Source organism: Psammomys obesus, unplaced genomic scaffold (assembly GCF_907164565.1).
Source record: "Psammomys obesus unplaced genomic scaffold, mPsaObe1.curated_primary_1811, whole genome shotgun sequence".
In the NCBI taxonomy this organism is placed as follows: domain Eukaryota; kingdom Metazoa; phylum Chordata; class Mammalia; order Rodentia; family Muridae; genus Psammomys; species Psammomys obesus.
This window is the reverse complement of record NW_026596234.1, coordinates 5,863,437-5,891,297: the sequence shown is the minus strand read 5'-3', so window position 1 is coordinate 5,891,297 and position 27,861 is coordinate 5,863,437. Positions and strand designations below refer to the sequence as shown.

Here is a 27,861-nt window from a genome sequence, read left to right as displayed (position 1 = left end):
TAGAGTTTCTCTAGAGACCCCGGAAGCGACGGGCTCTGGTTTTTGCTGCAGTTTCTGACTCCGGCCTTGGGATGGGTTGCGACGGAGGAACAATCCCCAAGAGGCATGAGCTGGTGAAGGGGCCGAAGAAGGTCGAGAAGGTCAGCGGGGACTGCGGGCGGCGGGTTTTGGGATGAACAGTGTCCACCGGCGCTTATGGAGGTTTACTGTTTACAGCCACTGGGCAGTACGGGGTATCCTCCCAACAGACGCCGTGTTGAGACGTAAACATTAACGCTCAAAAGGACAGAGACTGAAGAGCTAGTTAGTGGCCTAGTCAGGACTGGGACTGCATCTGCAGTTAGCGACGATTACGCTAATAGATGCTGTTTATGAACTTTGTGTGGTTTGGTTTGGTTTTATGAGACCGAGTCTCATGGCTGACTGGAACTCCTGCCTCTGCCTGTAAAGTACTGGAATTAAAGGCGTGGGCTACCATGCCTAGCACTTTGTGTATTTAAAAAATACTATTATTTTTGTTGTTGTTTTCCTGGGTGTGTATACGTGAGTGCGGTACGCAAGAAAGCCAGAAGACGGCATTGGATCCTCTGGAGCCAGGGTTACAGATTTTTGTGAGCCATAAGACTTGGCGATTAGGAACCAAACTCGGAGCTTTTGGAAGAGCATTACAAAGTCTTAACCACTGAGCCATCTCTCCAGCCTAAACTTTGTGCATTAAAGACATCTCCCCCAACCGGCACCTTATTGTGTGAAGTCAGCCCCTTATTAAACCACTCCAGCACTGAACACACTGACTTAGTGGTTGATCCCAGTTGATCCGCACCTGACTTTGAGCTCCAGATTGTGGAAGCTGTGCACCATTTTTCTTTCAGAACTAGCACAGTTTCTGATACGATGAATATTTTAAATAAGTGAGTGAACAGTCTTCAAATCTTACAAGACGTTGAACACCTGGCATAGCTCCACACTAATGGGAGGGAAGTTGAGTACTTCAGAGTAACATCACTAAATTGAGTACCTCAGTTAACATCACTAAATTCATATGGCCTATAGTTGTGAACCACTATTCCCATCCAGTTATGTGCATTTCAAAGCTAGTGTAGATGATGACGGTGTAATAATACAAGGCGTGGAATGCCCCGATACAGTTCCTAGCACAAGGAGGACAATGTTTCTGACCCAGCAGTCAGAGAACGTTGGGATGGGAGGTAAAACCATCCAGTATTGTACTTAAGACAATGCAGTAGTTTCCTGTCACATTCCTAATAAACTCCACTGGGTCCTGTGTGAACAGCTCCTGCTTGTCTCTCTGCCCTTATCTTCTGCCCCTCTTTAGCTCTTTTCATTTTTGGGGCGGAGGAGGGACCTACTTGAGGCAAGGTTTTGCTGTTAGGTAGCCCAGGCCTGCCCCAGACTTGTGATTCTCCTGCCCCAGCCACCTGAGTGCTGGGATAACCATGTGTGAGGCTCAACTCCTTTTCCTCATTTCTTCATCCAGCCTTCATCACATTGGCTGCAGCTGGGGCTCTTCCATTGCAGTCACTCTGTTGCCCCTGTCCTCCTCTGCTGCTTTACTTTTTTTTTTTTTTTTTTTTTAATAATTCCTGTCACTGTGGTTATTAACTACATCTCTCTCTCCCATGTGGACTGGGGTCCTTGCGTGTCTTATCTCTGTAACCTCTATGATGTTTCCGCCCATAATAGACATTCACTGAGCATGTGTTGAAAGTAGGGATAGAGTGCCCTCAGAATCCGCTAACATGTCACATTCAAGTGTGCATAAAGTTTTCATTTTACTTTTGTTGTCTTGTGCCCAGGGCTGACAGGAGTAGTGTAATAAGAGTTGGCAAAAACAAAACAAAACCTGGTATCAGAAGGGTAAAGAAAAAATTATCAGGAAGTGTAGTTTTTATTAACTCCACTCATACAAGTACTTATTAAATGCTTGTTGTATGTACTGTTTTGGGCCCTAATGACAAACAAAAGAGCAGGATGTTCTATCCCTCCTAGAGCTTCCATATGAAATGCCTGTTATGAAGTAATAATACAGATATAGGATGGGAGATCTGTTCCTGCCTTGACACACAGCTCAAAAGTCTCATGGAAATATCACTTATTCTGAGTGTGGTGACTTTTTTTTTCTTAATTTGAAATAAGCTCTCACTATGTTGTGCTGGCTGGCCTGGAACACTCTATGTAGATCAGGCAGGCCTTAAACTAATAGAGATCCACCTGCCTCTGCTCAAATGCCAGGATTAGAGGTATGTATCCCCACATCCAGCTCATGGTGACTCGATGAAATCTTGGTTGGGGACTGGTTACCAGAAATACAATATCATGATTAGTAGCTTGACACTTTTTTTTTCTTTTTAATATTTATTTATTTCTTTGTTTATTTATTTATTGTGTGTGTGTATGTAAGAGCTTCTGTGTACCATGTGTGTGCAGGAACCCAAGAAGGCCAGTAGAGGGCATTAGAGTTCCCTGAAACTGGAATTGTGAGCCATCTAATGTAGTTATTGGTAACCAAAACTGAGTCCTCTGCTAGAGCAGTAAGTGCTCTCAAGCATTGCACCGTCTATCTAGCCCTGGAACTTGGCACTTTTATCCCCTCCATCTTCCAGGAAGAAGCTATATTCTGTAAGGTGTTAACTTACTGTAAAAATATAGATATCATTGTTGGTAATAGGGCTGGAGATAGCTCAGGTTAGAGGACCTCTTGGTGTGTGCAAAGTGACTCACCCCTGCCCTCTACTCCCCCAACTTCTATGTTTTAGTGTAGCATAGTTTAATGGCATGGTATGAACGTGCTTTGTTGTGTTGGGTCTTTATTTAGCATAATGTTAATTTAAAACTTTAAGTTTTGTATTATGTGCTGCTTATGTGGGGATCAGAGGACAACTTTTGGAAGCTGGTTCTCACAACACTGTGGGTTTCAGGGATCAGATTGAACTTGGATTTGTTTGTTTATTTTCTGTCTTGTTTTTCTCACTTCTGAGCCATCTCACCTGCTTTAATTTCTTAAACCTTTTAAAAGTCCAAATTCGTATGTCACCATTTTATTTATTTATCGTCAACTTACTTTTACATGAGAGCCCCATGTATGCTAGGTAGATGAATGCTGAAGAGCCACATTCTTCACACCCCAGCCATTTACATGTGTCCTCTTATCATTTTAAAAATATGTTGATTTATTTAGTTGGGGTTGTGGCACATGGATGGCACACATGTGAAAGCCAGAGGACAGTTTGCAGTTCTCTCTTTTACCATATGGGTTCCAGGGACAAATTTGAGTCATTAGACATGGAGACAAGTACCGGGACCCCGGAGCTAGCTCCCTGGCTCCATTGTTTTCTTTCAGAAGCAGCACCTTGTTGGGTCATCCAGGCTGGCCTCAAATTTTATCCTCCTGCCTCAGACTCTCGAGTGCTGGGATAGTCACTACTGCTCCTGGGTATGTGCTGTTATATTTGATTTAAAAATTTAAAACATCACAGTGTATGTACTTGTTTTCTTCCTGTTGCTGTGATAAAAATGCCATGACCAAAGCAACTTATTTTGACTTACGCTTCTGGAGGGAGTGTCATGGCAGCAGTGGGCAGAGCAGGCAGCTGACTGATCACAATTTTCTCCACACACAGGAAGGACACAAGAGTGAACAAGAAATAGAGCAAGTTAGAAAGCCCCAGGGCTGTGTTCCCTCCAGCAGGGCTACACCTCCGAGGTTTCATCAACTCCTCACACAGCACCACCCACTGGGGACCATGTGTTCACATCCATGCACTTGTGGAGGACATTTCTCATTCAGACCACCACAGTGTGGGTCAGATACACTCTCCACGTGAGGACTGGAATAACTGAGTGTGTTCTCTCTTAGGTTGACAAAGATGCTGAACTGGTGGCCCAGTGGAACTACTGCACTCTGAGCCAGGAAATCTTGAGGCGCCCAATAGTTGCCTGTGAACTTGGCAGGTGTGGATCCTTTCCTTGATCAAGATGCATTTGTTCTGCTGATTTTTGAAGAGACTATGGAAGTCCTTGATTGGTCAGATACGTGGGGAAGATGACCGTGTGTGGACATAGCTCTGTACCTTCTTACTCAGTTTGTTTTGAACTCAGGAGCCAATAGTAATTGCTACGATACAAATACAAAGCATGAAGCAGCCACACGTACCATAGAGAGCATCGGGGAGTCAGGGAAGTGAGGGCATGACCTGCCTAAAGGAGTAGGGGTGGAGCTGCTACTCAGTTCTAGCCAGTCCTTACAGCTGAAGAATGCGGGCCTGGTGCTTGTAAATCTTCTGGTCTTAATTTCTGAAGGCCAGGGGAAAATAACAACTTCCCATTGGTTTGTCCAAGTCTTGAAGTCCTCTCAGGCGTAGTTGAACTTGGCAGTCTGCCACCTTGGTTAAGTTGCTGCTTATGTGTCTTGGCAGCAGTGGAGGCGGGGTTACACCTGCTGTTAGTACCATAAATCGGGTGACTTTTGAGTCATGTTCAGTTCTTTTCCCCCTGTTTGGTTATCTGAAATCATTGTTGTTTCTTAAACTAACCCTTACTCTTATAGGCTGTATAACAAAGACGCCGTCATCGAGTTTCTATTGGACAAGTCTGCTGAAAAGGCTCTAGGGAAGGCAGCCTCACACATTAGAAGCATCAAGGTAGGATGAAGAATATGGGTAAGCTCCGGGGCCTCTGAGTAACGTTACTTTAATAGGATTTGTTTACACTGGAGACTGAATTCAGCACCAGCAAGATGGCTCGGTGCATGAAACCACTTGCCAGCTGTCTTGTGGTGCAAACCTATAATCTGAGTTCCATCCCTGGGACCCACATGGTGAAAGAGAGAAATAATTCAGTAGGTTGTTTTCTGACCTCCACAGTGTACTGTAATTATTTATGGCATAAACATGCAAAATTCTTTTTTAAAAATAGAATTCAGGGGCTGGGGAGATTGTTGGATAAAAAGCTTGACAGACTAGCTTAGGGACCTGAGTTCAGATCTCTATCACAGGTAAAAGCTACATAAGGTGGCATGTGCCTGGAAGCTCAGTCCTGGGGAGGTGGAGACAGGAGGGTCTCTGGGGCTCATGACAGCCAGTCTTGCTGAGCTCTTGAGCGCGGGGTTCACTTAGACTGTCTCAGAAAATAAGTTGAAGGCTGTGTGGGTCAGCTGCACTGAGCTCACTGAGCTCATTTCACATCCGTGTTATCAACGGTTCTCCACAGAATGTGACAGAGCTCAGGCTTTCTGACAACCCTGCCTGGGAAGGAGATAGAGGAAACACCAAGGGTGACAAGCATGATGACCTCCAGCGAGCACGGTTCATCTGCCCTGTGGTGGGCTTGGAGATGAATGGCCGCCACAGGTGAGTGGTGGCAGAGCAGGTGAAATGGCCTGGTCTCGTGGGATGTCTCTGTATTGTCCTAGACTGTTATAGAGTCTTGTGAGAAGCAGTACCCAGTCATGGTGGCCTTCTTCCCCAGCAGCCATCTGTGCACTCACTGCCCACCTTTCTCAATTTACTCAGAATAGTAGCCCTGCTCTCCCCATGGCCCTGCTCCGTTCTGGCCCTACTCTGCCCCAAGGCCCTGCTCAGCTCTGTGGCCTTGCTTTGCCCAGTGGCCCTGCTCAGCTCTGGAACCCTGCTCTACCCTGTAATCAGGTACTGCATGCACACTGGTCTTAGTGCCAGCCTAAGCTGCTCTCCCTTTGTCCCTTTCCAGGTTTTGCTTCCTTCGATGTTGCGGTTGTGTGTTTTCTGAACGAGCTTTGAAAGAGATAAAAGCTGAAGTTTGCCACACGGTGAGTTTCTGCCACACTCCATTTGTTCCTTTTGGCAGCTGAGGGAATCAGCATCTTTCCCTCTATCATTTAAATCCTAAATTCTTTCTGAAAGCATTTGATAAGTTTGCCTCCTCTTCTGTGGCTCAGACTCAAACACAATCAGGCCGTCCCTGACCACTTTCTACTCGAAACTGGCAGCCTGGAGGGCCTGACTCCTCCTCAGCCTCACTTGCTCTGCAGATCTTTGTCGCCGACCTTCCTTGTCATGGAGTACCTTGTCAGCCCTTTGATGTCATTGTCACAGAATTGTGGATGTGTGTGTCAGTCTCCTCAGTGGACTGTGAGATTGTGACATCAGGGGACAGTGTGTCATCTCTTCATCTCTAAGCCATGCTGTCAGTAAGGGATCACCTGAGGAGTGTTCTTGAGACTATCCTAGCCCACCCGAAAGAAAGAATGATGACTTGGCATTTGCAGGTGGTGCTACCCCAAGCCTTAGCTTCTTTGAGTTTCTCTGGTGCTTATAAGGGTGGCATCTAGTGTAATGTTAAATAGAATTCATGCTTGACTGTATTCAGTGAGTATAGGTGTGGTGGCCAGGCCTGTCATGGATTGTGCCCTCTGCTGGTGGCTTTTAGTGAGCAGTTGTCATGGCAGATCCTGTCCTAGCCCTTTACTGGTGGGATGCCCTAAAGGAAAAGATCCACCACAGTTCTGTTTTCATGGATCTTCCTTCAACTGGGGAGACCCTCACAGAAGTGAGGATCACCTAGATGTGATGTGCTTAGAGGGGAGCTCGCAAGGCTGTGTAGCCTAGGGAGAGCATCAAACTTAACAATGGGCAGCAAAGGCATCTTGAAGCTTTGAGTTCAGAGCTAAAAGGCACAGAGGCGCTAACAAGAGCTTAGGCAGGAGCAGGGTACAGCCATAGATATGACTCAAGAAGCAGCGAGTGTGGCAGGGTAAGGACAGGAGGCACAGGTGTAGTTATAGTTAGTCCCCTCACACACGCAGGCCTGGGGCGGCCACCTTGGTGTTCACGGGTTTTAGTCTAAGCTGATAGGAAGCCAACCTGAAGTGGGTGCAGATGTTCTTCAAACGAAAGTGCACCCTCCGCAAGAATGGCTCCACAAGAGTGGTTCCATTTCTGCAGCATTCAGAAAGCTGATGGGAGATGACGGCAGTAGCCAGTGCTGGGGCTGGGGCTGACTAGTCTTCATGTCAGGCTTTCTTTTTTAAAAAATGATATCTTGGGATCATTAACATGCTTGATGTTACTGGTGGCATGTATGAGCCTGTTGTTGAAGATGGTGACACATCCTGAGGTGTGTCCATGTTGAGAGCCTGGTGTGTATTAGTTTGGCCTGGGAAAGCAGCACCTGTCTGGGCTGCAGAGTTCAATATGTAAAGTGAAGAGATTATAATGATCCTGCAGAGCCCTTCCTTTTAGATCCAGAAATCCAAACAAGAACATGCTTAGGTAGGGAAATAAATAGACTCAGGTGTTATTATCAGGAACCAAACTCCGACTTTAAGTGTAAAGTTTCTGGAGTTTGTCAAATACACTGGTAGAGGGTTGGCTCGCTGCTGGGACTATCCTTTTAGGTACTGCGTGAGGAGCACAGAAGTCCAGCTAGGCTGTTTCTTCCCTCCCTTCTTTCCTTGACCTGACGGGAAGCAGAGAGGACTCTTGGGAAGTTTCTATGGGTCAGAGCTGCAATTGTACCGGGAACATTAGAACCCATTCACATGACCATACCTTACTACTTCAAGGAGCCTGGGAAAGGAGTCTGGCTGAGTGTGTAGGATGAAGCAGCAAGTGCTGGCCCTTTCTGCAAAACTTCGCCCAGTGCAGAGATGGCACAGCAGTTGCATTGACATGTGTCATGATGAGTAAAGGGAGATGAAGCCAGAGGGGCAAGGCCAGAAGATTGCCAGGTTTTAGGCACTGGCTGAGATGTATAAACACTAACAGGAAGAAGAACAGTGACGGGGAGGCTAGGCAGTGGGGCACCCGTGTCTTTAATCCCAATGCTCGGGAGGCAGGGGCAGGCAGAGCACTTTGTGTTCGAGCCCAGTCTTGTCTTCTGTGGCAGGAGGGCAGCTTGATCTCAGCTCATCAGCCTGGGCTGCAGCGAGATCTGTTCGTTTGTTTCCACAAGTGCCTGTGACACACACACACACACAATATACATAAGTAATGATAAAATAATTCAGACTCTCAGGCTCCAGCTGGTTTAGCTCATACTGTGAAATATGGTGTGTGCTTTGCCCTCTGAGAACAGCATCCACAGAGGTACAGGTGCTGTGGTTTGGTTTATACAATAAACAGATCAGTCACTAGCCAGAAAACGAATCGTATTCCTACTGTGTGCTTCGGGTCTTGTAATAAGAAGCACCTTTTTATGCAAGAGATCAGGGGGTAGCTTAACATTTTCAGTGTATCATAAGGAAAATGCTTGCTTAGACAAAGGCTACTTTAATCTTAAATATTTTGCTTAAAGCTGATTTACATATCTGCCTTTAGGATATTTTTGCTCTGTTCAGTTTTTCCAGGCCATGCCAGTACCTCACTGGCTGTGATCTCAGCTCAGTGTGAGAAGCCTCAGTTGACTGAGGTGCTAATATTTGGCCTTTACAAAAGTTTCCTTTCTGGGGCTCCTACTTTAATTAATACATATATATTAATTATGTATGTATTATATAATTAATTATATAATATATTATATATGATTATAAATATATATTTAAATATATAATTATATAATTATAGGTGTTTTATATAATTAATATATTATATGCTATATAATATAGCATGGTATATTTTATCTATTATATTTTTATATTATATATAATTAATATATATTAATTAAAATATATCTATTGCAAAGCTGGAGAGATGGCTTGGTGGTTAAAAGCACTGGATGTTCTTGCAAAAGACCTGAGTTCAATCCCTTCCACCACATGGTGTCTGGCACCCACTTGTAACTCCAGTTTCAAACCTTCTGACTTCCAAGGGCACATGGCACACATACATACATGCAGGCAAAACATTCATATCCATAAAATGGTTGAATATGTCAGTCTTTATGCCACCAAGGCATTGTTAGAGAAAGAGCATATATAAAAGTTTCCCATAACAGCAGCAACAATAGAAGAGTCAGGGACTTAGGAGGGAAGGTTCTGGACCCGTGGCTCAGCATGGCCAAGGCCTTTCATGCCTTCAGCCTGGACACGCAGGGTGATAGCTGTTTGCCACATGGATTACCTGATGTGATAAACCCAGTAAAAGTCAGGAGTTCCCTCCTCCCTCTCTCTCCACATTCTCGTGTGCAAAAGCTCCTGTGGTGGTGGCAGCATGGGCCAGTGTGGTTGTGGCATGAGCTCGTGCAGTCGTGGGCTACCCGACACGGCAGGAAGAACAGTAGATGACAAACCAAGACTGCACAAACTCAGCACTGTTTCCCAGAATTGTATTTTCATCTGTGGGATAACTCATTTACCCACAAAAGGAGCCCCCTAGATTTCTTTCTGGAATTTTCTAGAACAAAGTCGCACTGTTCCTAGTCCACAGAGACAGCTCTGGAGAAGCATGGCTTCCTCGTTGTGTATCAATGTCTCTTAACAGGATCTCCAGGCCCTCAGAATAAGACCTGCTGCTAGTTACTCCAGCGTGAACTGGATTCGGCAGGTGGAGAAATTAGGCAGTTGCTCACTGAAGCCTCCAGCTGTTGATTTGTGCTCCCCAGCCACAGCCTCAGTTACTTCCCTCCTTGATCTCCCCCTGCCTGTGTCAGTGGTGAAGTCTGGCCAGGAGCATGTTTCTGAAATAATTTGAATCCAGGGATTGAAAGAGTGATGCTGACGAGAAGCACCCTCAGTGGTGGGGTTGACTGTTGAAATGGCTTTCCTGGGGAAATAGCCAGTGTGGCTCTGCAGGGACCTCGGCCTGCTGTAAGGCTCTGAGTCTGTGTCGCCTCTCTAGGCATGCCACCACCAGGGGGTCTGTGGAGGGCTCAAACTTGGCAAACAAAGCTGGCGATTGGATGAGCCAAGGCAGATCTCCCAGGCCATACACACAGGTGTCTTGGGCATCGTGGCCTGTAGAAAGAAACAGAAATTTAACTGTCTGTTTCCCCACCAGTTCAATCTCAGTACAGGTAGGTAGTGTGTCAGCTGGGGAGGGGGGGGGTTTACTCTGCAGGAGAATTCAAATTAAGTATTGTCCCGTAACTGTGTTGTCCGTTTCTAAGGTTGGATTCTGAATTTATAGTGAAGGGAATTTTGCCTTTGGGCAAGTAATTGGATAACATTCTAAACAGCATGAGCCACTAAATAGTATTGCTACCCGAGGGGGGTGGGGGTGGCTCATGCCTGTAAATCACAACAATTGGGAGGCTGTTGAGGCAGGAGAAATTGCTGTGAGTATGAGGGCAGAATTAGTACCAGGACAGTCTGGGCCTAATGAGCCTGTGGTCTAATTCCCATTTTAATTTACACTTCCATCAAGCTTTCCTCAGAAGAACCAATAAAGAGCTGCTGACTTTCCACACCAGATCTTTCTGATGAACTACCCACAGGCAAGGAGAAGCCTGAAAGGCCATGGAGTCAGGGTCTGGCAGCTGTGCCAGATGTGGTCACACACACCTCTAATGGCAGCTCTTGGGTGGCTGAGGCAGGAGGGTCCTATGTTTAAGGCTAGCCTAGCTACATAGCAACACCCTGTCTCTAAAGAAAATGGTGAACAAGGTCTGGTGATGTAGCTAAGTAGGTGGAAGGGAGGGTTTTTTGACAGATGCTGTTGTAGCTGTCACTATGCCTTTAATCCCAGGAGGTAGGGACAGGCAGATCTCTGAGCTCCAGGCTACCCCCCCCCCCCCCCCCCCCCCCCCCCCCCCCCCAAAAAAAAAACAAAAAACCAACCCACTGAGCTGCGCAGTTGGCCACCCTCTGACCTGGCACTATTGGAGCAGCTGTGTTTACTCATCTTTTAGCTACTTTGGCTCAGAGTTGACACCCCGCTTGCTACACTGTTTATTTTCAGTCTGCCTTTAACTGGTTGGGAAAGGGGCACCTGGCCCATTGCACATGTCTGCTGTCTCAGTCCAGGGCTGTGCCTCAGCGCAGTTGAATGGGGTGATACCCTTGTGTGGGGGCTGCTGTCGTGCTTAGGAAGCTGCTTGTGGACAAATGGCAGCACCCCAGAGGGGGCCGTCAGCCTGTGTGGCCTGTGACTCGTACCCCAACTTGAGCACACCCCCTTCTGTGGACTCTGTGGAGCGTGGGACATCTGTTCACTCATTAGCGTTGTGCAGTAAAGTAATAGGTCCCACAGAGCTGTCTGCACTCTTCAAACAGCTGTCTCCAAAGTGAGCTTGGGGGTGACAGAGGACTGGACTTTACCCTCCAGAGAACTCATAGCTTCCTGCACCCCAGTGTTTATCCAAAGACTAGCTGACCATCAGGCAGGTCCCATTAGACCTTTCATATCTGAGCCCATGATCTCTCCTTTCCTTTTGGTCCAGCAGAGAAAGGGTGAATTTGTGGTTCCTGAGGGAGAACGTATCAGAGCAAAACAGAAAGACGCTCATGCAGCAAGAACTACCTGAGAGCTGCTTGGGTGCCCCATTCCCCGTGCCCCATGCGAGCTGGACACAGCACCTTGTACAAGCAGGATGTGGTGCTGTATACCTTTAATCCAAGCACTTGGAAGGCGGAGGCAGGCTGCTGCCTGGGGCTTTACCTGTACACCCCTTGTGACCATCTCCCTCCTCTGATCTTCGTTTAGTGGCTCGAATGTTTCCGTCCCAGCCAGCATCTGGTGTGGCCCCTGGAGCATCTGCAGGGGAGACAAAACCAGGGCATGCTGCAGGGTGCAGCTCGGGCTGCTGTAATGCAAGCTCTGCCCTGCCATCGCCTCTCCTGAGATGATGTCACTGTGAGAAAGACCTGTGCAGTGCACATCCATGCATCAGGCTGACCAGGGTCAGTGCCCGCCCTGCCCCGCCCCGCCCCGCACTTTTCACCCCCATCCTGTCTCTCAGAACTCACTGATGCATGCAACGTGCCCCCAGGGCCATTGCGCCCCTACCTGCATTTCCCTCTAATGGCCCTGAGAGATCACAGAATGGTCCAAGACATTTCTGCTGGGTCCTTGTCTGCGAGAGTTATTTATCAGTGGCTGTAGGTGGCCAGCTTGAAGCAGCATTCTGTGAGGGAACCAGTCAGCATTTCCCAAAGATGACTATATTACCCACTTAAAGGGTGCAGTGGAATGCCTCAGAAGTGGGGAGAGCACCACAGACAGCAGTGGATTTCATATTGGGAGGGTTGTTTTTCTATTTTCTAGTCAGTAACTCACACTGTAGCTTAGGCTGTGCTATACAGCTGTCCCCCTGCCTCAGCTTCCCAATAACTGTGATTTATAGGTGTAAGCCCTTAGCACAGTCCTAGGCTGTAGCAATTGTCTGGTAATATTACCAAGTGAAGGAAATAGGCAGATTTTCCTCAAACATTTATGCCCAGGATTCCCAAAAGGCTCTGTTGGAGGAGACACAGAACAAGCCTAAAATATCCATGTTGGATGAACATGACAAGACCGTCTCCCTAACTCCACACTCCTAGAGCCAGAAGCCACTCCATATTCTCTGAGTGGAAGGCCTTGTGAGATGCAGTCCCTGTACAAAGCCACAGCAAGGCAGCTGAGTCAGCCCAGCTTCTTCCCTGAGCGCCACCCACACTGCGAGTTATCCTACCTTTCAGTTGGTTCAGGGTCACCCAGTAGTGTTGCTCTGGGTGGTGGATGTCTTTGGACCACTGCAGCATGTCTTTTGCACGGGGATCAGTCAGGACGAACCCTACAAACTTTCTTGTAAGTGCATAGTAAGCACTTCCAGAGTACACTGTTAGGTTGTGGGGTGGTTTTTGTTTGAACCTTGTGTTTGGAGATGTGTAGGTATTTTCTTCAGGGCTGGGCTTCAAGGGGCTTTGGCCTGCCCTGGGTTTGGTGTTTAGAGGTGGGATCAACACAGGAGTGATGTTTTTCCCCTTCCACTTGGTTCTGATATGGCGGATGATTTCTTTGTTGGTTTTGATTGGGAATTCCTGGCCGCCGAGATTCATGACATAGTGCCATTGAAATGTGGAGTGGATGAGGTCCCTCATGCAGTCAATCTCTGCCTGCAGCCTCCTGAGGCCATCATGAGCCACCTTCTGTGTGCTTGATGAAATAAAGACGTTTTCAAGACAGTCCACGAAGGTTTGCATGGCACTCTTAAACTTCTTTGGGGCCTTCACATCAATGTGGATACAGTAGACATTCTGAGGTGCATAAATCGCTCTGAGAAGCCGAACAGACATGGCTAGCTCCTCATGAGCATGTATAACATATGCCAAAGAGAAGTTTCCCTCTTCTGCAGACAGGGGTCTAGATATGAAATGCAATCCCTGGTTCATTCTGGAACAGTTTCCGGGTGTACGTAAATGAGCAAGTATTTCAGAGTTGTGAGGGGGTTTGCAGAATTGTGCAATTTGGGGGGCTGCCTTTTTCCCTTCAAATAAAGCCGAGCACAGTTCATCTGGATAGAAGCCACATTCCGCTACAGCTGGATAGGTGGGCTCCGCCTCAGCCTCCTCAGGACTTGGGCTCCGAAAGTAAAGTAGGATGAAGGCGCACATCACACCACATGCCACAAGTCCAGCCTTTGTGGTCCGGAGCTGGCTCATGCTTTGCACTACAAGTGTGTTCTCGCCACCATTGCTTGAAAGGTTTCCCTTTCCGTTTCCTAAAAGAACAACAGAGAACAGTAGAGTCCAGTAACCGCAGCACCACCGCTCCTGCCACCCCCAACTCTCCTGAAGCACATTAACTGTATGTTCTTAAGTGTATCAGTTGGGGCCAGGGATGCAGCTCTGTGGAATGCCTGCCTGCCATGCATGAAGTCCTGTGTTCCTGGGAACCAAGAGTGGTGTTGTGTGTCTGTTAGCTCTGCTCTGGGGGTAGAGACAGGAAGAGCAGAAGTTCAAAGTCATCCTTGGCCACACAGTAAGTTCCAGGGATGGATGGATGGACAGATGGGAAAATGCCATTTGAACACAGCTTGCTTTATTGGCTTCTTTCTTTTGAGGGGCTTGTTATGTTGTCCAAGCTAACCTTGAACTTATGGATTTATGCAGTTCTCCTTTCTCAGGCTCCCAAGTCACTGGACTGCCGTCACTCCAGTGTGCAGTGGCACACCTGCGTGTAATTTGACCGTTTTCAAATGTGTGTACACTCTGAAACTATCACCACATCAGGGCAACCTTACCTTGTGTGTCCTTATACCTCTGGGAGCCCATCTGTGTTTCTACCCAACCTTGCAACAGCCATTTATGTGCTCTGTGTCCCTGAAATCATTTGCATATTCTGTGGTGTGCTATAAGTGGAAACATACAGTGAATTCTTGGTAGGGGTGGCTTTTCCTAGTCATGGTAATGATTCTGAGAGTCAACCTCATCACTGCAGTTTTTGTTACTTGTTTTACATTCCTGGGTAATAATACATCTCATGGTTGTGCACAGTTTATTGAGCTGGGAGTCATTTTTAACTTATTACAAAGATTCGGTAAGCACCATGCAGAAGTCTTTATGTAGACAGATAGTTTTATCTCAGGTAAAGGTGGCATAATGAAATGTCTGTCCCCCATGTTGGGTGTATGGCTTCATTCTGGACTTTTCCAGGTCAGTACAGCAGCAGGCAGGAGAGTTCCCTACACTCTTCGAGTTGTCCACACTCCATTTCCACGGTAACCATCCTAATTGGCTTGTAAGGGGCAATTCCCCATGGTGTCACTGTGTGTCCCTGATGACTATCCCTGCTGAGCACACACTCCTGAGTTAGTTATTCCCTGTATTTACGCCTTTCTCTGTTATATTGAGTCAGAGTTTTTCCATAAAGGGCTTGAACAGCAAATTGAGAGCAGTCTGGTGGGTACAAAGATAAACCTGTTGAAATTAGCTGATGAATTGTTTTTAGACATTAAAATCAAGGTGTGTAATGATGTCTCTTGATGCCAAGGTGGTAAACTGTCTAGAGCCGCAGTAGCAACGTGAGCAGGCACGGTTGCAGCAGGCGTGCTCAGAGTGCATTAATAAGATGACTGCTGCACGCCATGATTGTCCTGCATTGAGAGGGAGAGCTGTCCAGGTGACATGTCTTGGTGTTTGTGAATCTTGGTTCTTAGGTGCCATAAAAGTCGTATTGTCATGGCGAATGGGCTTGCAGAGCTCTTTTCCACAGCTGTGGCTTGGGGGCAGGCAGAACTTTGAGTCACTCTCAGGTTTCACAGTCTTTATAGCTCTGTCTGTCGTACATTGATTTTCATTGTAGTTTCTTACCACCTAACATGCTTTGAAATACAAAGCAGCCTCTGGTCACAGATTCAGTCAAAATCTGTAGTTGCTGAGAGCATTGAACCGTAGGGTCTCCTATATGAAAGAGTTTACAGAGCTTGCAAGGACTACCTCCATAAGCACTCTGATACCTCTTTGTTTCTTGTCTGGTCCCTAAAATAAACAGCCCCACCCCCAGTATAGAAATCCCCCAGGAGGGAGGGTCCTTGTTGAAGGAGGCACTTTAGATTCTTTGCTGTTGTCATTTTGGGCTTCACTTATTTTTCAGCTTGGTTTGGTTTTTTGAGACATAGTTGCCCTGACTATCCTTGAACTCACTGTGGAGACCAGGCTGACCTGAAACTCAGAGATCTATGCTGGGATTAAGGGCATATGCTGCCGTGCCCAGCTAAAGCTTAGGAATCCTGAGCAAGGTGCACAGTACCCCATGGCTTGGTGCATCCTTCCTAGTGTTGTAGCTTCTGCCAGGAAGAAGGTTCAGGGGCTTCTTGGTTCTCACACTGACAGAGTGTGCCCCCCGTAAACCTCATGCTGAAGCCATGCCCCAGGGACTGCTGTTTCAGACATTTATATAATTAAATGAAGACAGTCCCGGGGGTAGCCCAGTGTCCTTCAGGGCACTCCCTGGCCTAAGTGGTTCTCTGCCTGTTGTACGTGGTTGAGAGCAAACCAGGTCCTTCTTAGCACCTTCACCTGGTCCACGCCCAGCTGACACTAGGGTCTGGCCTCATCACCCATTCCGACTCTACTGCCCAGCCAGCCACCCTTCAGCACAAACTGCTCCACTGCTTCTAGGTAGTGTTTTGCCACCTGCACTGTCTTGTAACTCCTTTTGAGGATTCTATCATTTGATCAGCAGTGTTCAGAGTTTCCCTGAGCTTTCCTTCCAAAGCCCAAGCTCGTTGCTTCATTTCTCACACTGAGTCTGGCGTTCAACCTGAGGGCTGAGAACCAACCAAGGAGCCAGGCTAGCTGAGTGCCACAAGTCCTCCTCCTCCTCAGTGTCCCTTCTCCTTCTCCTCTGACTGGGGTGGTCACCAGACCTGTGTGTCAGACTTCCCTCAGAGCTACTTTCTGAGCCTGGTGACACAAGTCACTGTGGCCACAGCAGGGCAGGTTCTCTTCTGTCATCTTTGTCATCTCTACGTTCAGGACAGTGTCCATAGAACACTGAAGGTCAGTTTTTATAAATTGCTAGATGCATCATGTTAGTTGGGCTGATTTGAACACCCAGGCCATCCAGTAAGATGGGCGTCTGTTTCTCAGTGGGCTCACGTCTAGGCCTCGTGTACTGGTCCAGTCGTGTGTTTGCAGTCGTGTGCTCCTCTGTTGGGGGCTCCACTTGGAACAAGCACAGCTGCCAGGTCATTTTCAGTACTGCCACCAATAGAAATAGGCTTGGGCTGTGGCCTCCAGGCTGACTTAACTAAGGTTAAGACATAGTGGTTTTGTAATGCCTGAGAAGTGTCATCTGTCCCGTGCTGTGGAAATAGTCCACTATGATTTTCTTCGGCTTAAAATAAAAAGCCATGCGCTGTTTTGAGGGGAAAGTGACGCCTGCCTGTCATACCTCGCTGATACTGTGTTTGCAGTGGCAGACAGCTGAGAAAGGCCCACTTCCTCCAGAGCACACCCCTGCTGCCCACCATCCCCTCCCCACCTTGTTAGTGACACACTCACCAGGTGCAGTTCCTGTTCCTGGCAGGAACGTGGGCAGGTGCTGGCCCGGCCACCTCTCCTCTCCCGGCTCCAATGCTTCCCTTTGCAGCGCCTGCTTCTCAGGCTGGTTTACCTTGTGTCCCTGGAGACTTGTATTCTTGTTGATCCCAACACATTGGTGGAAAAGACAGCTGCTTTATTGGTCCCTGAGAATTTGTCAGGATTGTACACCTGCCAGGAGAGAAGGGGGTGGCACAGAAAACAAAGCAGTAAGAGGTGCTGAGGTACACAGAGCAGCCAGATGAGGGAGGAGTATACAGCCTTCCGCGATGTGAAAGCAGCAGCCCTCTCTGAGCATCACACGCCATGTGGGGCAGGGTGGGGGCTCAACACTGAGACTCAGAAAACCACTGATTGAGCTGATGGTTTCTAAGATCTCAGTCACATTCCTAATGTATTCTTCAAAGCCAGACTCGGTAGCACACCTTTAATTTCACCATTCTGCACCTGAGAGACTGGGGCAGGCGGATCTCTATTAGTTCCCAGTTCACCTGGTCTCCATAGCAAACTCTAGGCTAGACAAGGCAGTATATGTCTCATAAAAACAAATAAAGAAAAAACAACCTATGCACAGTGGCGCATGCCTGTAATCCCAGCACTTGGGAGGCAGAGACAGGCAAATCTCTGAGAGTTCAAGGCCAGCCTGGTCTACAAAATGAGTTCAGAATAGCTAAGGCTACACAGAGAAACCCTGTCTCAAAAACACAAACAACAATAAAAAAACAACAAACAAACAAAAACCCTATTTTCTTTAAAACGGGCCAGTTTTTCCGACATTTTCACGTTCATTCATTCATTCCTTTGTGTGTGTGTGCACCACTGAGCATGAGTGGAGGTTAGGACAACTTGCAGAGGCCAGTTCCCCTTCCACCATGTGAATTCTAGGGTTTATGCTCAGGCCATGAGGCTTGGCAGCAAGTGTCCTTACCTGATGAACCAGCTACTGGCCCAACAGCTCTGTTTTCAGTGGATAAGTGAAGGGGGTTAGGTCATCACACCCCATGGGCTCCTGCGGATGTGGCTCAGTGGTAAAGTGCTAATCTAGCATTCATCAGGCCCTGCTTCCACCCACATGCAGAACAGAACACACAGTAGAGAAGCCAAACCTGAAGATTTGTCCCCTCCTGAATTTCTAGACTCCAAAATTAGATGGCTCAGAGGGTGGGTGGTGTGGATGACCCTGCTGGTGGAATGCCCCTGAGGCATGAGTGTTTTGTGGAACAGCTATCACACTGCTCTAGAAGGAGGTCTTGGTGGGGTAGCTGGCAGTTTCTATGATCTTCAGGCTGGACCTTCATAAAGCTCTTTTCGGGGAGAGCAAGTACAGCTTATGCCTTTGTGGTGTTGGACTCCATCTGTCGAGACTCTGTTCCTATCTGCAAGAATTTTAGAAAAGCAGCCAGTCGTGATACATACAACTTACCGGTAGAGGCAAGCCTGAGCTCCAAGTGAGACCTTGTCTCAAGATTTAAGATGTGAGCATGGTGGTTCTTTCCTATGGCTCCAGCACTTCGAAAGCTGAAGCAGGAGAATTACCATGAGTTCCCAGCCAGCTTAAGTATTTCTCAGCTAACCTGGGCTAGAGTGAGATCCTGTCTCAAAAGAAAAGGAGAAAAAAAGTGTTTCTAACCAAATGTGTCTCCATGAGCCATCCCTGCCTGTGCACCAGCCCTGCCCTTCCTTCCCACCAAAGGTGGCCCTAGATCGTCATATACAGAGAAGAGCTGGCAGCTGGCATATGTAGTTGCTTCCTTCCTTTGTCTCACTTGCCCTTAGGATACATCCATCACCCACATCCCAAGGTTGAATGTAAGGGAACTTTCACAAGGCCAGAACATGTAACATGGCCTGGAGGAGACTGTCTTGAGGGACAGTTCTACTTAGTTTAGGTCCAAGCAACTAATGTCATTGAGTGTTAATGGTCCTTTTGAGGGTTTGTGTGTGTGTGTGTGTGTGTGTGTGTGTGTGTGTGTGTGTGTGTCTGTTGGGGGGGGTTCATTTTTGTTTGTTTTTGCTTCTGAGGCAGGGCGTTGCTGTGTAATCTATGTTGCCCTGAAAAAAATTGCTGTGTAGCCCATGAACTTGTGGTATTCTCCTTAGTACTAGGCTTAAGATAGCCCATTAAAAAAAGAAAAAAAAGGTTTATTACGTGTGTGTATGTGTGCAAAAGTTTATGTGCACCACCTGCGTGCAGGTACCCACAAGGGCAAAAGAGAGTGTCAGATCCCCTGGAATTGCAGATACAGGTAATGATCCACCATATGGGTACTGGGGACTGAACCTGGGTCTTTAGCAAGAGCAGTAGCCGCCCCAACCACTGAGCCATTTCCCCAGCCCCAGACTTCTAGTGGTCAGTGACTTATTTAGCTCTCGACATACACCAGTGCTGGGTATGTGTGTGTACAGTCAGGCCACAGCCATGGCTGCTTCCAAAGAAGGTTGCTGCCAGCACTACAGAGGAAAAGAACAGGGCCACGGGGTGGGTAAGGAAGGTCACCCCAAGTTTCCAGGAGGATAGCCACAAGTTTGAGGCCAAGCCTGGTCTATAGGGAGAGCAAGGCTAGCCAGAGTTACTTAGTGAGACTCTGTTTCAAGAGAGAAACACCAAGGTTCAGCCTCTTTTCAGTTCTGGGCTTTTTCTCTACACCCACCCTGAATGTTTGAGTTCAGAGTAGAAGCTGAGAAAACTCACTTTAGAGACAAAAGCTTAAAATGCATGGTGCAGAAAGAGACAGCCTTTGGACATGTTGCTTCTCACAGCAATAGCAGCCCTAACATACAGTTGTCATGTTCTGTGACTAGGAATCCCATCGTCGCAAAATTCTAGTTCACGGTGGTTTTTGCTTGACATGATTTTGTGCCAAGCTTTTTGATTATAAAATACATTGGTAGCCTCTCCTCTGATGTTAAAAACTAGAAGCAGGACTGTTCAAGAAGCAGAACTGTTCAAGAAGTAGGACCATCCAGAGCCTCTGGACAGAAACTTTAGCTGAGATCCCTACAGAGAGGGTGGCCCTGCACCAAGGGTCTCGCCTTCTGCACTCTGCACCACCCTCAAGAGGCTTATTTACGCCAGAGTGAGCCTCCATGCCCCTTGGGCCTCCCTTCCCACCTCACTCAGTTCCAGAAAAGTCCCTTTTCATTCCCTCTCCAAGGAAAAGACCCCCTCCCTCACAGAGGGATTCTCTACCCAAGTGTCCCCTGGTGCAGGACTTCCCAGGGGAATATCTGCTCAGCGGCTGTTCCTCCCCACCTCCCTGCCTGTGGTATGGTGCCCGAGTCAGCCCTTTACCGCAGTGGGTACCTTCCTTCCTGTGTCACTTCTCTGGAGGCCACCGAGCTCAGGGCTCTGTTAGTCAAAGCAGATGTCTTTAGTTAGCAACACTCCTCAGGGCAGCCCTGCAAAAGGAGCAGATGCTGACCTGAAGGTGGCTTTGGGGTGTGCCACTCGTCATCCCTAGTGGGGTGAGGGAGAGTGAGGCCAGCACACTCACCTCTGTCCTGTGTGCTAGGAGGTCACAGAGACCTTGGGCTGTGTTAAAGGACAGGACCCTGTTTATCAGCTTTCTTATAGGGAACATGGCAGTGACACCTCTTCCCAGATATGATGGCCAGAATCATTGTCCCTAGGGAACAGAGCAGCTGCCTTTGAGGGTCTCTGCACTGGGTTAACCCCCCCCCCCTTATGGCTGAGGAGACTGCCCTGAGACACTGGAGCAAAGACTTCAGTTCCGTGTAGGAGAGCCTTGCCCTCTGTCACTGTCACTCTTCCTGCCGTGTGTTAGGCACTGTGCTCAGTGCCAAGGCCATAGCAATGGGGACAGCATAGGTAATGTGAAAACAGGTCCCAGCCTACTCCTCAGTGCCCAGGGCCTCTCTCTAACAGAGTTGGAAGGGACTTAATGGTGTGGTGACAGGTAGCCTCTCTGAGGTGGTGACTTGCCTGCTTGCAATTCTGTGAACAGGGGCATGTGTGCATGTAGAGCTAAGCATGGACACAAAGAAGTGTCTGTATCTGCCTCTAGGACACTATGGGGATACCTTGGACATGACTCAGTCTTGTTCTGCCAAGATGTGTCTAGTGTCACCCTTATATTTAGAATTTTCTAGAAAGACTGTCAGAAATTAGCAGATATTTGAACTGTCAGCTAAGGCCTATTGCCGCAGTGTGCTGCTGGTACAACAGCGGTGTGTGGTATGGGGAGGATGAGGGAGATCACACAGGGTAGCCACGCCCCCAGCCACACAGTGACACAGCTTCAGGTGGTTCCACTGCTCAAGGCTGGATAGTCAGAGATTACAGACTCCCAGGAGGAAAGCAAATGTCCAGTATGGGCAGTGTGAGCAAAGTCTGGTACCGTGAGCCACCCTGTCAGTTACGCATGTTGGAACCCTCTAGAGAGGGGCTGTCAGGCTGTGTTGGTCTGGGCACATGGACTGCTCAGGCCCAGGCTGGACCTGAAAACAGCTGATCTGAGATGAAGACAAAGCTGTGACAGATGGGAACCAGCAAAGGCTGGAGGCCAGTGCTGAGTGAAGAGCAGGGCCATCGATACCTCCCCTCCTGTGACTGACTCTCCTCTGTTTTGCCCTTCAGTGTGGGGCTGCCTTCCAGGAGGATGACATCATTATACTCAATGGCACCAAAGAGGACGTGGAGCTCCTGAAGAAGAGGATGGAGGAGAGGCGGCTTCGGGCCAAGCTGGAAAAGGTAGTAAGGGGGCCTCACTTCTCCCCCAGAGCCCATTGAAAGCTATTCTGTCACCTTAGCACATGCTGCCGAGAGCGACACGGCTGAGTTTTGTCCACCCAGGACGAGGCCTGGTCTCTAGAAACAGATTTAGGGCATGGCTGCATTAGGCTTCATCACCAGTGGGTGGTTGGCTGCACAGGGTATGATGGTGTAGGGATGCTTTTAAAATGACCCATCAAGCACTTGTACACAGTGTGGCATTGTGAACTCTCGGGAAAAGGCAGCCATATTCCATCTTCATAACTAGGAAAGGTGAGAGCACAAGTCACCGTCGCCCCAGCAAATGTGAAGGGCCCACATCCTCAGCCACCTGCAGTGTGGTCCAGCAGTCCTGGGAGGGGAAGGGGCAGAATCTTTTTTTGTTGTTGTTTTAAGTTGGCACAAAAAGCAGTGGACTTCATTGAGGCTCTATTTGGTCTTTTGTTGTTTGTTTTTGTTGTTTTATAAAAGGTTAAGTTGAAGGTAAACTTGGGCCTCACTTTCGTTTTTACTAAGGTAGAAGTCCAGATGTGGGCCACCTGTAATCCTCTCCTCCTGACATGGAGTCAGGAGATGTAGAGGCCAGTTTGGAGACCCAAGGGCCAAATATGACTCCATTGGAGAGCAGCTGCGTCTCATGCACAGAGTCGTGGCTTTGATCCCAGCACTGGAACAAACAAAAAACACAGGGCAGTGCTGCAAGCGTTGGAGCTAATAGTGAGGACACAATGGCCAGGAGATGGCTGCCATTAAACCCGCCCACATCTGCCTGTGTCATCTGAGGACTTAGGGCTGTAGTGACGAAAGGGGCTTCAGAGCTTTGCATCTTAGTCACAGAAGGAAGAACAGAAATACATCACCCACGGGCGATAGTAGTTCACATTTGTGAGGCTTAGAAAGCTGATGGTAGCTGACAGGTCATGGCCCATGTCTTTAATCTCAGCACTTTGGCGGCAGAGGCCAGCCTGGTCCATAGAGTGAGTTCCAGGACAGCCAAGGATACACAGAGAAACCCTGTGTCAAAAAATAAACAAAAAAGCTTATGCTCAAATCCATTCTCATTTCCTCCTTTATCATTTTAGAAAATAGTGCATGAAGTACATGCAAATGTTCCATAGCACTAGGAATTGTGGACAACTCTGAAATTAAATGCCATGGAAACATTTTGTGGAACTGTTTACAAGATGGTCACAACATTCATGAGAAATACTGAAAGCCACTGGGTCATTTAAGCTGTATATGGAGATTTAAAAGAAAAAAAAAAAATCCAACGTGTGTGTGTGTGTGTTAATTCCAAATTAGTTTTCTAAATTACTCTGCACTTCCCAGCATAAAAGCATAGAAAATCCTGAAGTGTCTTTGACGAGACAGCAGACAAAGTGATCTGCCTGCTGTCCTTAGTCACTGTGTGCTCAAAGCAGCAGCTAGAGAGCTGCAGAACAGAGAGCTGTGTTCTCCTGGAGCGACTGTCCCTTTACAGGATTCCTGCCAAGTCCTGCAGAGCCCAGTGGGATTAGGTCCCCTCTGCAGCCTCCGCAGCAGGGCCTCTGTCAATGCGCTTAGATACTGCTACCAAGATACAAAATATTTCCCAAATACCCTCACCTGCGGATGGGGCCTAGTGTCTCTCTGTGTATACCTCCAGCTTTGAAACAGCCCTGCTGTAAATGGAGGTCTGAGAACAGAGCATTTGAAACAGCCCTGCTGTAAATGGAGGGCTGAGAACGGAGCATTTGAAACAGCTCTGCTGTAAATGGAGGGCTGAGAACAGAGCATTTGTCTTTGGCTGTTTTGTGTGGTTGGGAGTGTGTGAACACTTAGTGTGCTCACACACTTGGAAGGCAGGACAAGATGTCAGGTGACTTCCTCTATCACTCTCTGCTCTGTGACCTCGAGACACTAAGGCTGAAGACCAGCATTTCAGCATGCCTGGCTGACCAGCAGATTCTCAGGGCCCCAGTCTCTTTCCTACCAGGGCTGGGTTACAGATAAGCACAGTCAAGCCTGGCTCTCCGCACCAGGTGATTCTGCTCTGAGACACCTCCTTAGTTCTTAGTCTGTGGGTTTGGTTTTTTGTTTTGTTTCGTTTTGTTTTAGTAGTAGCTTTCACAGATGTGTGTATTTCATGTATGAAACAAACATTTTTTTTTCAAATACTTTAAGTTACATTATGTGTATGTCACATATTGAGGCCACCATATTTGTAAGAAATGAGGGCCTTCCGAAAAAATCATTATTTTGTTTTAGTTATTTTATTATTATTATTATTATTATTTTAGAGAAAGAGTCTCATGAAGCCCAGGCTGGCCTCCAGCTTGCTGGTCTTAAAGTCATGATTCTCTTGTGTTTAGCTCTCAGTGCTGAGCAACAGCTGTGCCGCCTGGCTAGGCTATGTCTCTTTGATACTTCTTGGTTCTTATAGAAATGACATTTTAAAGTAACTTGTGAGCTGTACTTCTGATCAGCTCTGCAGTTGAGTGTAGTTTGGGAAAATGGTCATCTTTCTGGGGCTGACCAGTAACCGTCTTACCAATCCGGCATCTAGAACTCCAACAAGAATAACCTAGACTTTAACTTAGCTAGAGTCCTTAAAAGCCTCCAAGCCCTACAGCTAAGCATCAGCGTTTGATAGCTTTGAAACTGAGAGCCATGGGTGAGTGAGACTTCGTCTATGTTCATGCGTGTAGATTATGTTATTATCTAACTGCTCTTTTGTGTATGACAGTCCCTGGAAATATTGTTTGTACTGTGGCTTTGGGTATCAAACTCATGGCCTCAGGAACACTGGATGAGTGCCCTGCCACTGAGCAACATTCCCAACCTCTAACATTGACTCATCATTGAAACATAGTCTTATTTAAAAGTTTTGAGACTATGAAGCTAACACTGAACATTCGCTCTATGTGGACCTCCTAGCTTTTTTGTGGGACATCACTGCTTGCCCACAGACAGGTCATCCTTAGAGAGATGTGCCAAGCCATCAGAGGGACCCTGGGTCCTAGGCAGGCCCTCTGTATCAGTTACTTTCCTGTCACTGTGCAAAAACACCATGACCAAAGGCAGCCAACTGAAGCAAGTTCTACTTGGGCTCACAGTTCCAGAGGGCTACGAGTCCATCATGGTGGGCAGGCATGTCAGCAAGAGCGAAAAGCTGTGAGCTAACACCTTCATCCACACTCAGGAAGCAAAGAGAACTGGAAACGATGAGATACTATATACCCTCAGCCCTCCCCAGTGCCACACCTCCACTGCTGAAAGTTAGCTCCATAAACTCCCAAACAGCACCACCAATTAGGGACCAAATGTTCAAACACCTGAGCCTCTGGGAGACATTCTCATTCAAGCCACAGTGTCTCCAACAGTGTCTTCCTTCTTACAGAAAGCAAAGAAGCCGAAGGCAGCTGAGTGTGTTTCAAAGCCGGGTATCACAGAAGGTAAGACCTTAAGAACCTGACATGCAGGTCTGTCCTCAGTGCATCAGGGCCTTGCTCTGCTTTGGCTCAAGGTTTATTTTGCTGACTCTGTCTTCTACAGACTCCGCGGGGCCATCAAAAGTGAAGGCTGGCAAGCCCGAGGAGGCAGACTCCGATCCTAGAGAGAAAAAAAGCACCTTGATTCCCAAGGGCACAGGTAGGACTTACTGAGCCAGCAGAGAACTGAGAAAGTTGGAAAGCCAGAGCAAAGGGCTGAGAAAACGTAGGCTTTCCTAGTCATTCACAGGTGGCTCCCTGTGTCTTTTGATTAAAAAGTAGACTCACTTTGATAGATACATTGATTTCTTCCCTTATATGGTTCCCTAGTAAGGGGAACAATGACTGTCTCTGACATGAACTCAGTGGCTGGCTCTCTGATCACCTCCCCCTGAGGGGGGAGCAGCCTTACCAGGCCACAGAGGAAGACAATGCAGCCAATCCTGATGAGACCTGATAGGCTAGGGTCAGAAGGAAGGGGAGGAGGAGCCCCTTATCAGTGGACTTGGGGAGGGGCGTGGGAGGAGATGAGTGAGGGAGGGTAGGATTGGGAGGAAAAAAGGGAGGGTGCTACAGCTGGATACAAAGTGAATAAACTAATTAATATAAAAATAAATTTAAAAAATTATATTAAAAAAGTAGATTCACATTCCTTCCTGGAGCCCTGTTGGCCCAAAAGGTTCTTGGCACAAAGCCCACTTGTTACTGCTGAGTGAGCTATGGTGCCACAGCCCAGCAGCACACAGAGCCACTCAGATGCTTCAGTCACTTGGGCACTGCAGACCCTTCCTATACTGCCCTCAGGGTCCATTCTCTTTGCCTGCCTCATGGTCAAGTGCAAAACTGCTCTTGAAATTCAATGTCTTTACCTCAAAGAAAGAGATTTACGCCGCCTAGTGGCAGAGATAGAGTCAACCATGAGTGCCAAGCCAGCCTGGGTCACATAGTGAACCAGCCTAGACTCTGTACTGAGACTTTCAAAAAGAAAAAAGCTAGGGCAGGAGAGCTGGCTCGGCAGTTACGAGCCAGTTACTGCTCTTGCTGGAGACCCGAGTCCTGTTCCCAGCACTTAGATCTGGCAGTTAACAACCACTTGTAACTCCATCTCCAGGAGATCTGACACCATCTTCTGGCCTCTACAGGCACATTTATGTACATGGCATACGTTCGCACAAACACACACATGCATATAGATAAACAAAGAGAAAAAAAGAAAACCAAAAGAGGAAAATAGATATTTATGCCATGCCTGGTGCCATAGTTCTGCTATCTCAGCTATGTGGGATCTGAAGGATCAAAAGCTTCAGGCCAACCTGGGCAATTTTCAAAATAAAGCATAGAAGAGAGCTGGGGCTGTAGTTCTCAGTGGTAGAGAACTTGTTTATCGTGTGTGAGGTCCTGGGTTCAAGGCTCAGAGCTGCAAAAAGAAAATAAGGTCACAGTTATTTTACAAGAAGAGAAACACAAGAAAGAGAAAGTGAGATTGTGTTATGTCCAGTATAAACAGTGGCCAGCAGCTCCCATCCTGGCTTTACTCAGGATGGTGGGCTGGCTAGGACAGGCCACTGGGATTTCTGTCTCTCTTTGTCCTTGTACAATACCAACCTAAGAAGACTAGGCCCTCAGCCTGACTGCCAAAGAAGCTAGTGACAATCTGGTGCTAGTACACAGTGTTCAGCAAGGCCTTAAGTGTGGGAGCTCTGACTAGCTTTGAGGAGACACTATTGGGAGTCTGTGCTTCAAGCCAGGCATAGTAGCATGTACTTCCTTGGGAGGCAGAGTCAGGAGAGTCACCCAAGTTTAAGACCAGACTGGTCTACATAGTGAGTTCTGGGCCAGCCAGGGCTACATGGTAAGGCTCTGACTCAAATAATTAACTTAATATATTGTGGGTAGAGCACCTGCACAGTATGCAGAGCCCTGGGTTCTGTCCTCGGCACGGTGTGAATTGAGGTGATAGCACACACCCATGATCCCAGCACTCGGGAGGTGGAAGCCAAAGGATCACAAGTCAAGGCCAGCCTTAGCTGTGTAGAGAGTTCAAGGATGGCCTGGGCAGCATGAGACCCGCTCCCTCCGCTTCAGCTTTCTTTCCAAATGGCAACAAGACACAAGGATCTTGGGGAAATGGCATGCATGAGTTGATCCCTTTAAAAATTAGTCATTTGGAGTGACCTTCAGTCCCGGCCTTACAGGTTTTGACTTTGTTTTCTAGCAACTAATGGCAGTGCTTCTGGGAAAGCTGGCAAGCCCCCAGGTGGGACCCTGAAGAGGTCCATCGCAGACAGCGAAGAATCGGAAACCTACAAGTCCATTTTCACAAGCCACAGCTCTGCCAAGCGCTCCAAGGAGGAGTCTGCCCACTGGGTCACCCATACGTCCTACTGCTTCTAAAGCAGGCCTGTACCCCTCCAGGGCTCCTCCCCTGTGGCCTTCTGTGCCACACTTTCCTGCTGTGGCACCACGCTATAAAGTTGTTCTCTCCAATCTTCGACCTGCGTGGTCACTTGCTGTGAGATGTGTGGGTCCTGGGGCAGGTGAGGTGGCTTACAACACAATAGGCTGAACCTCTTGCTTAGCCTGGTGACTCTGCTGCTTACATTAGGTAACAACAAGACTGCAGGTTACTCACAGCCCGTTCATTCTCTAAAGTCACAATGACACTGAGCTCAGGGACAGACTTTAAATAGGACCCTGAGCTTAGGGACAGACTTCTAACAGCCTTAGACCTTGCTCCTCATGGGGTTTTTCTTGCGTGATAC

General features: G+C 47.7%; 2 protein-coding genes across 2 annotated transcripts; one reads left to right on the top strand and one right to left on the bottom strand.

The window, feature by feature from the left end:
* Rtf2 (replication termination factor 2) lies at positions 1-27,588 on the top strand. The gene is made up of 9 exons (XM_055596271.1): positions 1-140; positions 3,878-3,972; positions 4,568-4,661; positions 5,230-5,369; positions 5,728-5,806; positions 21,495-21,608; positions 25,009-25,063; positions 25,164-25,259; positions 27,315-27,588. The coding sequence occupies exons 1-9, from the start codon at positions 72-74 to the stop codon at positions 27,491-27,493; spliced, it is 921 nt and encodes a 306-aa protein (XP_055452246.1). The 5' UTR covers positions 1-71; the 3' UTR covers positions 27,494-27,588.
* LOC129668311 (beta-1,3-galactosyl-O-glycosyl-glycoprotein beta-1,6-N-acetylglucosaminyltransferase 7-like) lies at positions 9,653-13,513 on the bottom strand. The gene is made up of 3 exons (XM_055596270.1): positions 12,544-13,513; positions 11,532-11,627; positions 9,653-9,889 (listed from the first exon to the last, which is right to left on the bottom strand). The coding sequence occupies exons 1-3, from the start codon at positions 13,511-13,513 to the stop codon at positions 9,666-9,668; spliced, it is 1,290 nt and encodes a 429-aa protein (XP_055452245.1). The 3' UTR covers positions 9,653-9,665.
* Positions 27,589-27,861: the final 273 nt, after the last annotated feature.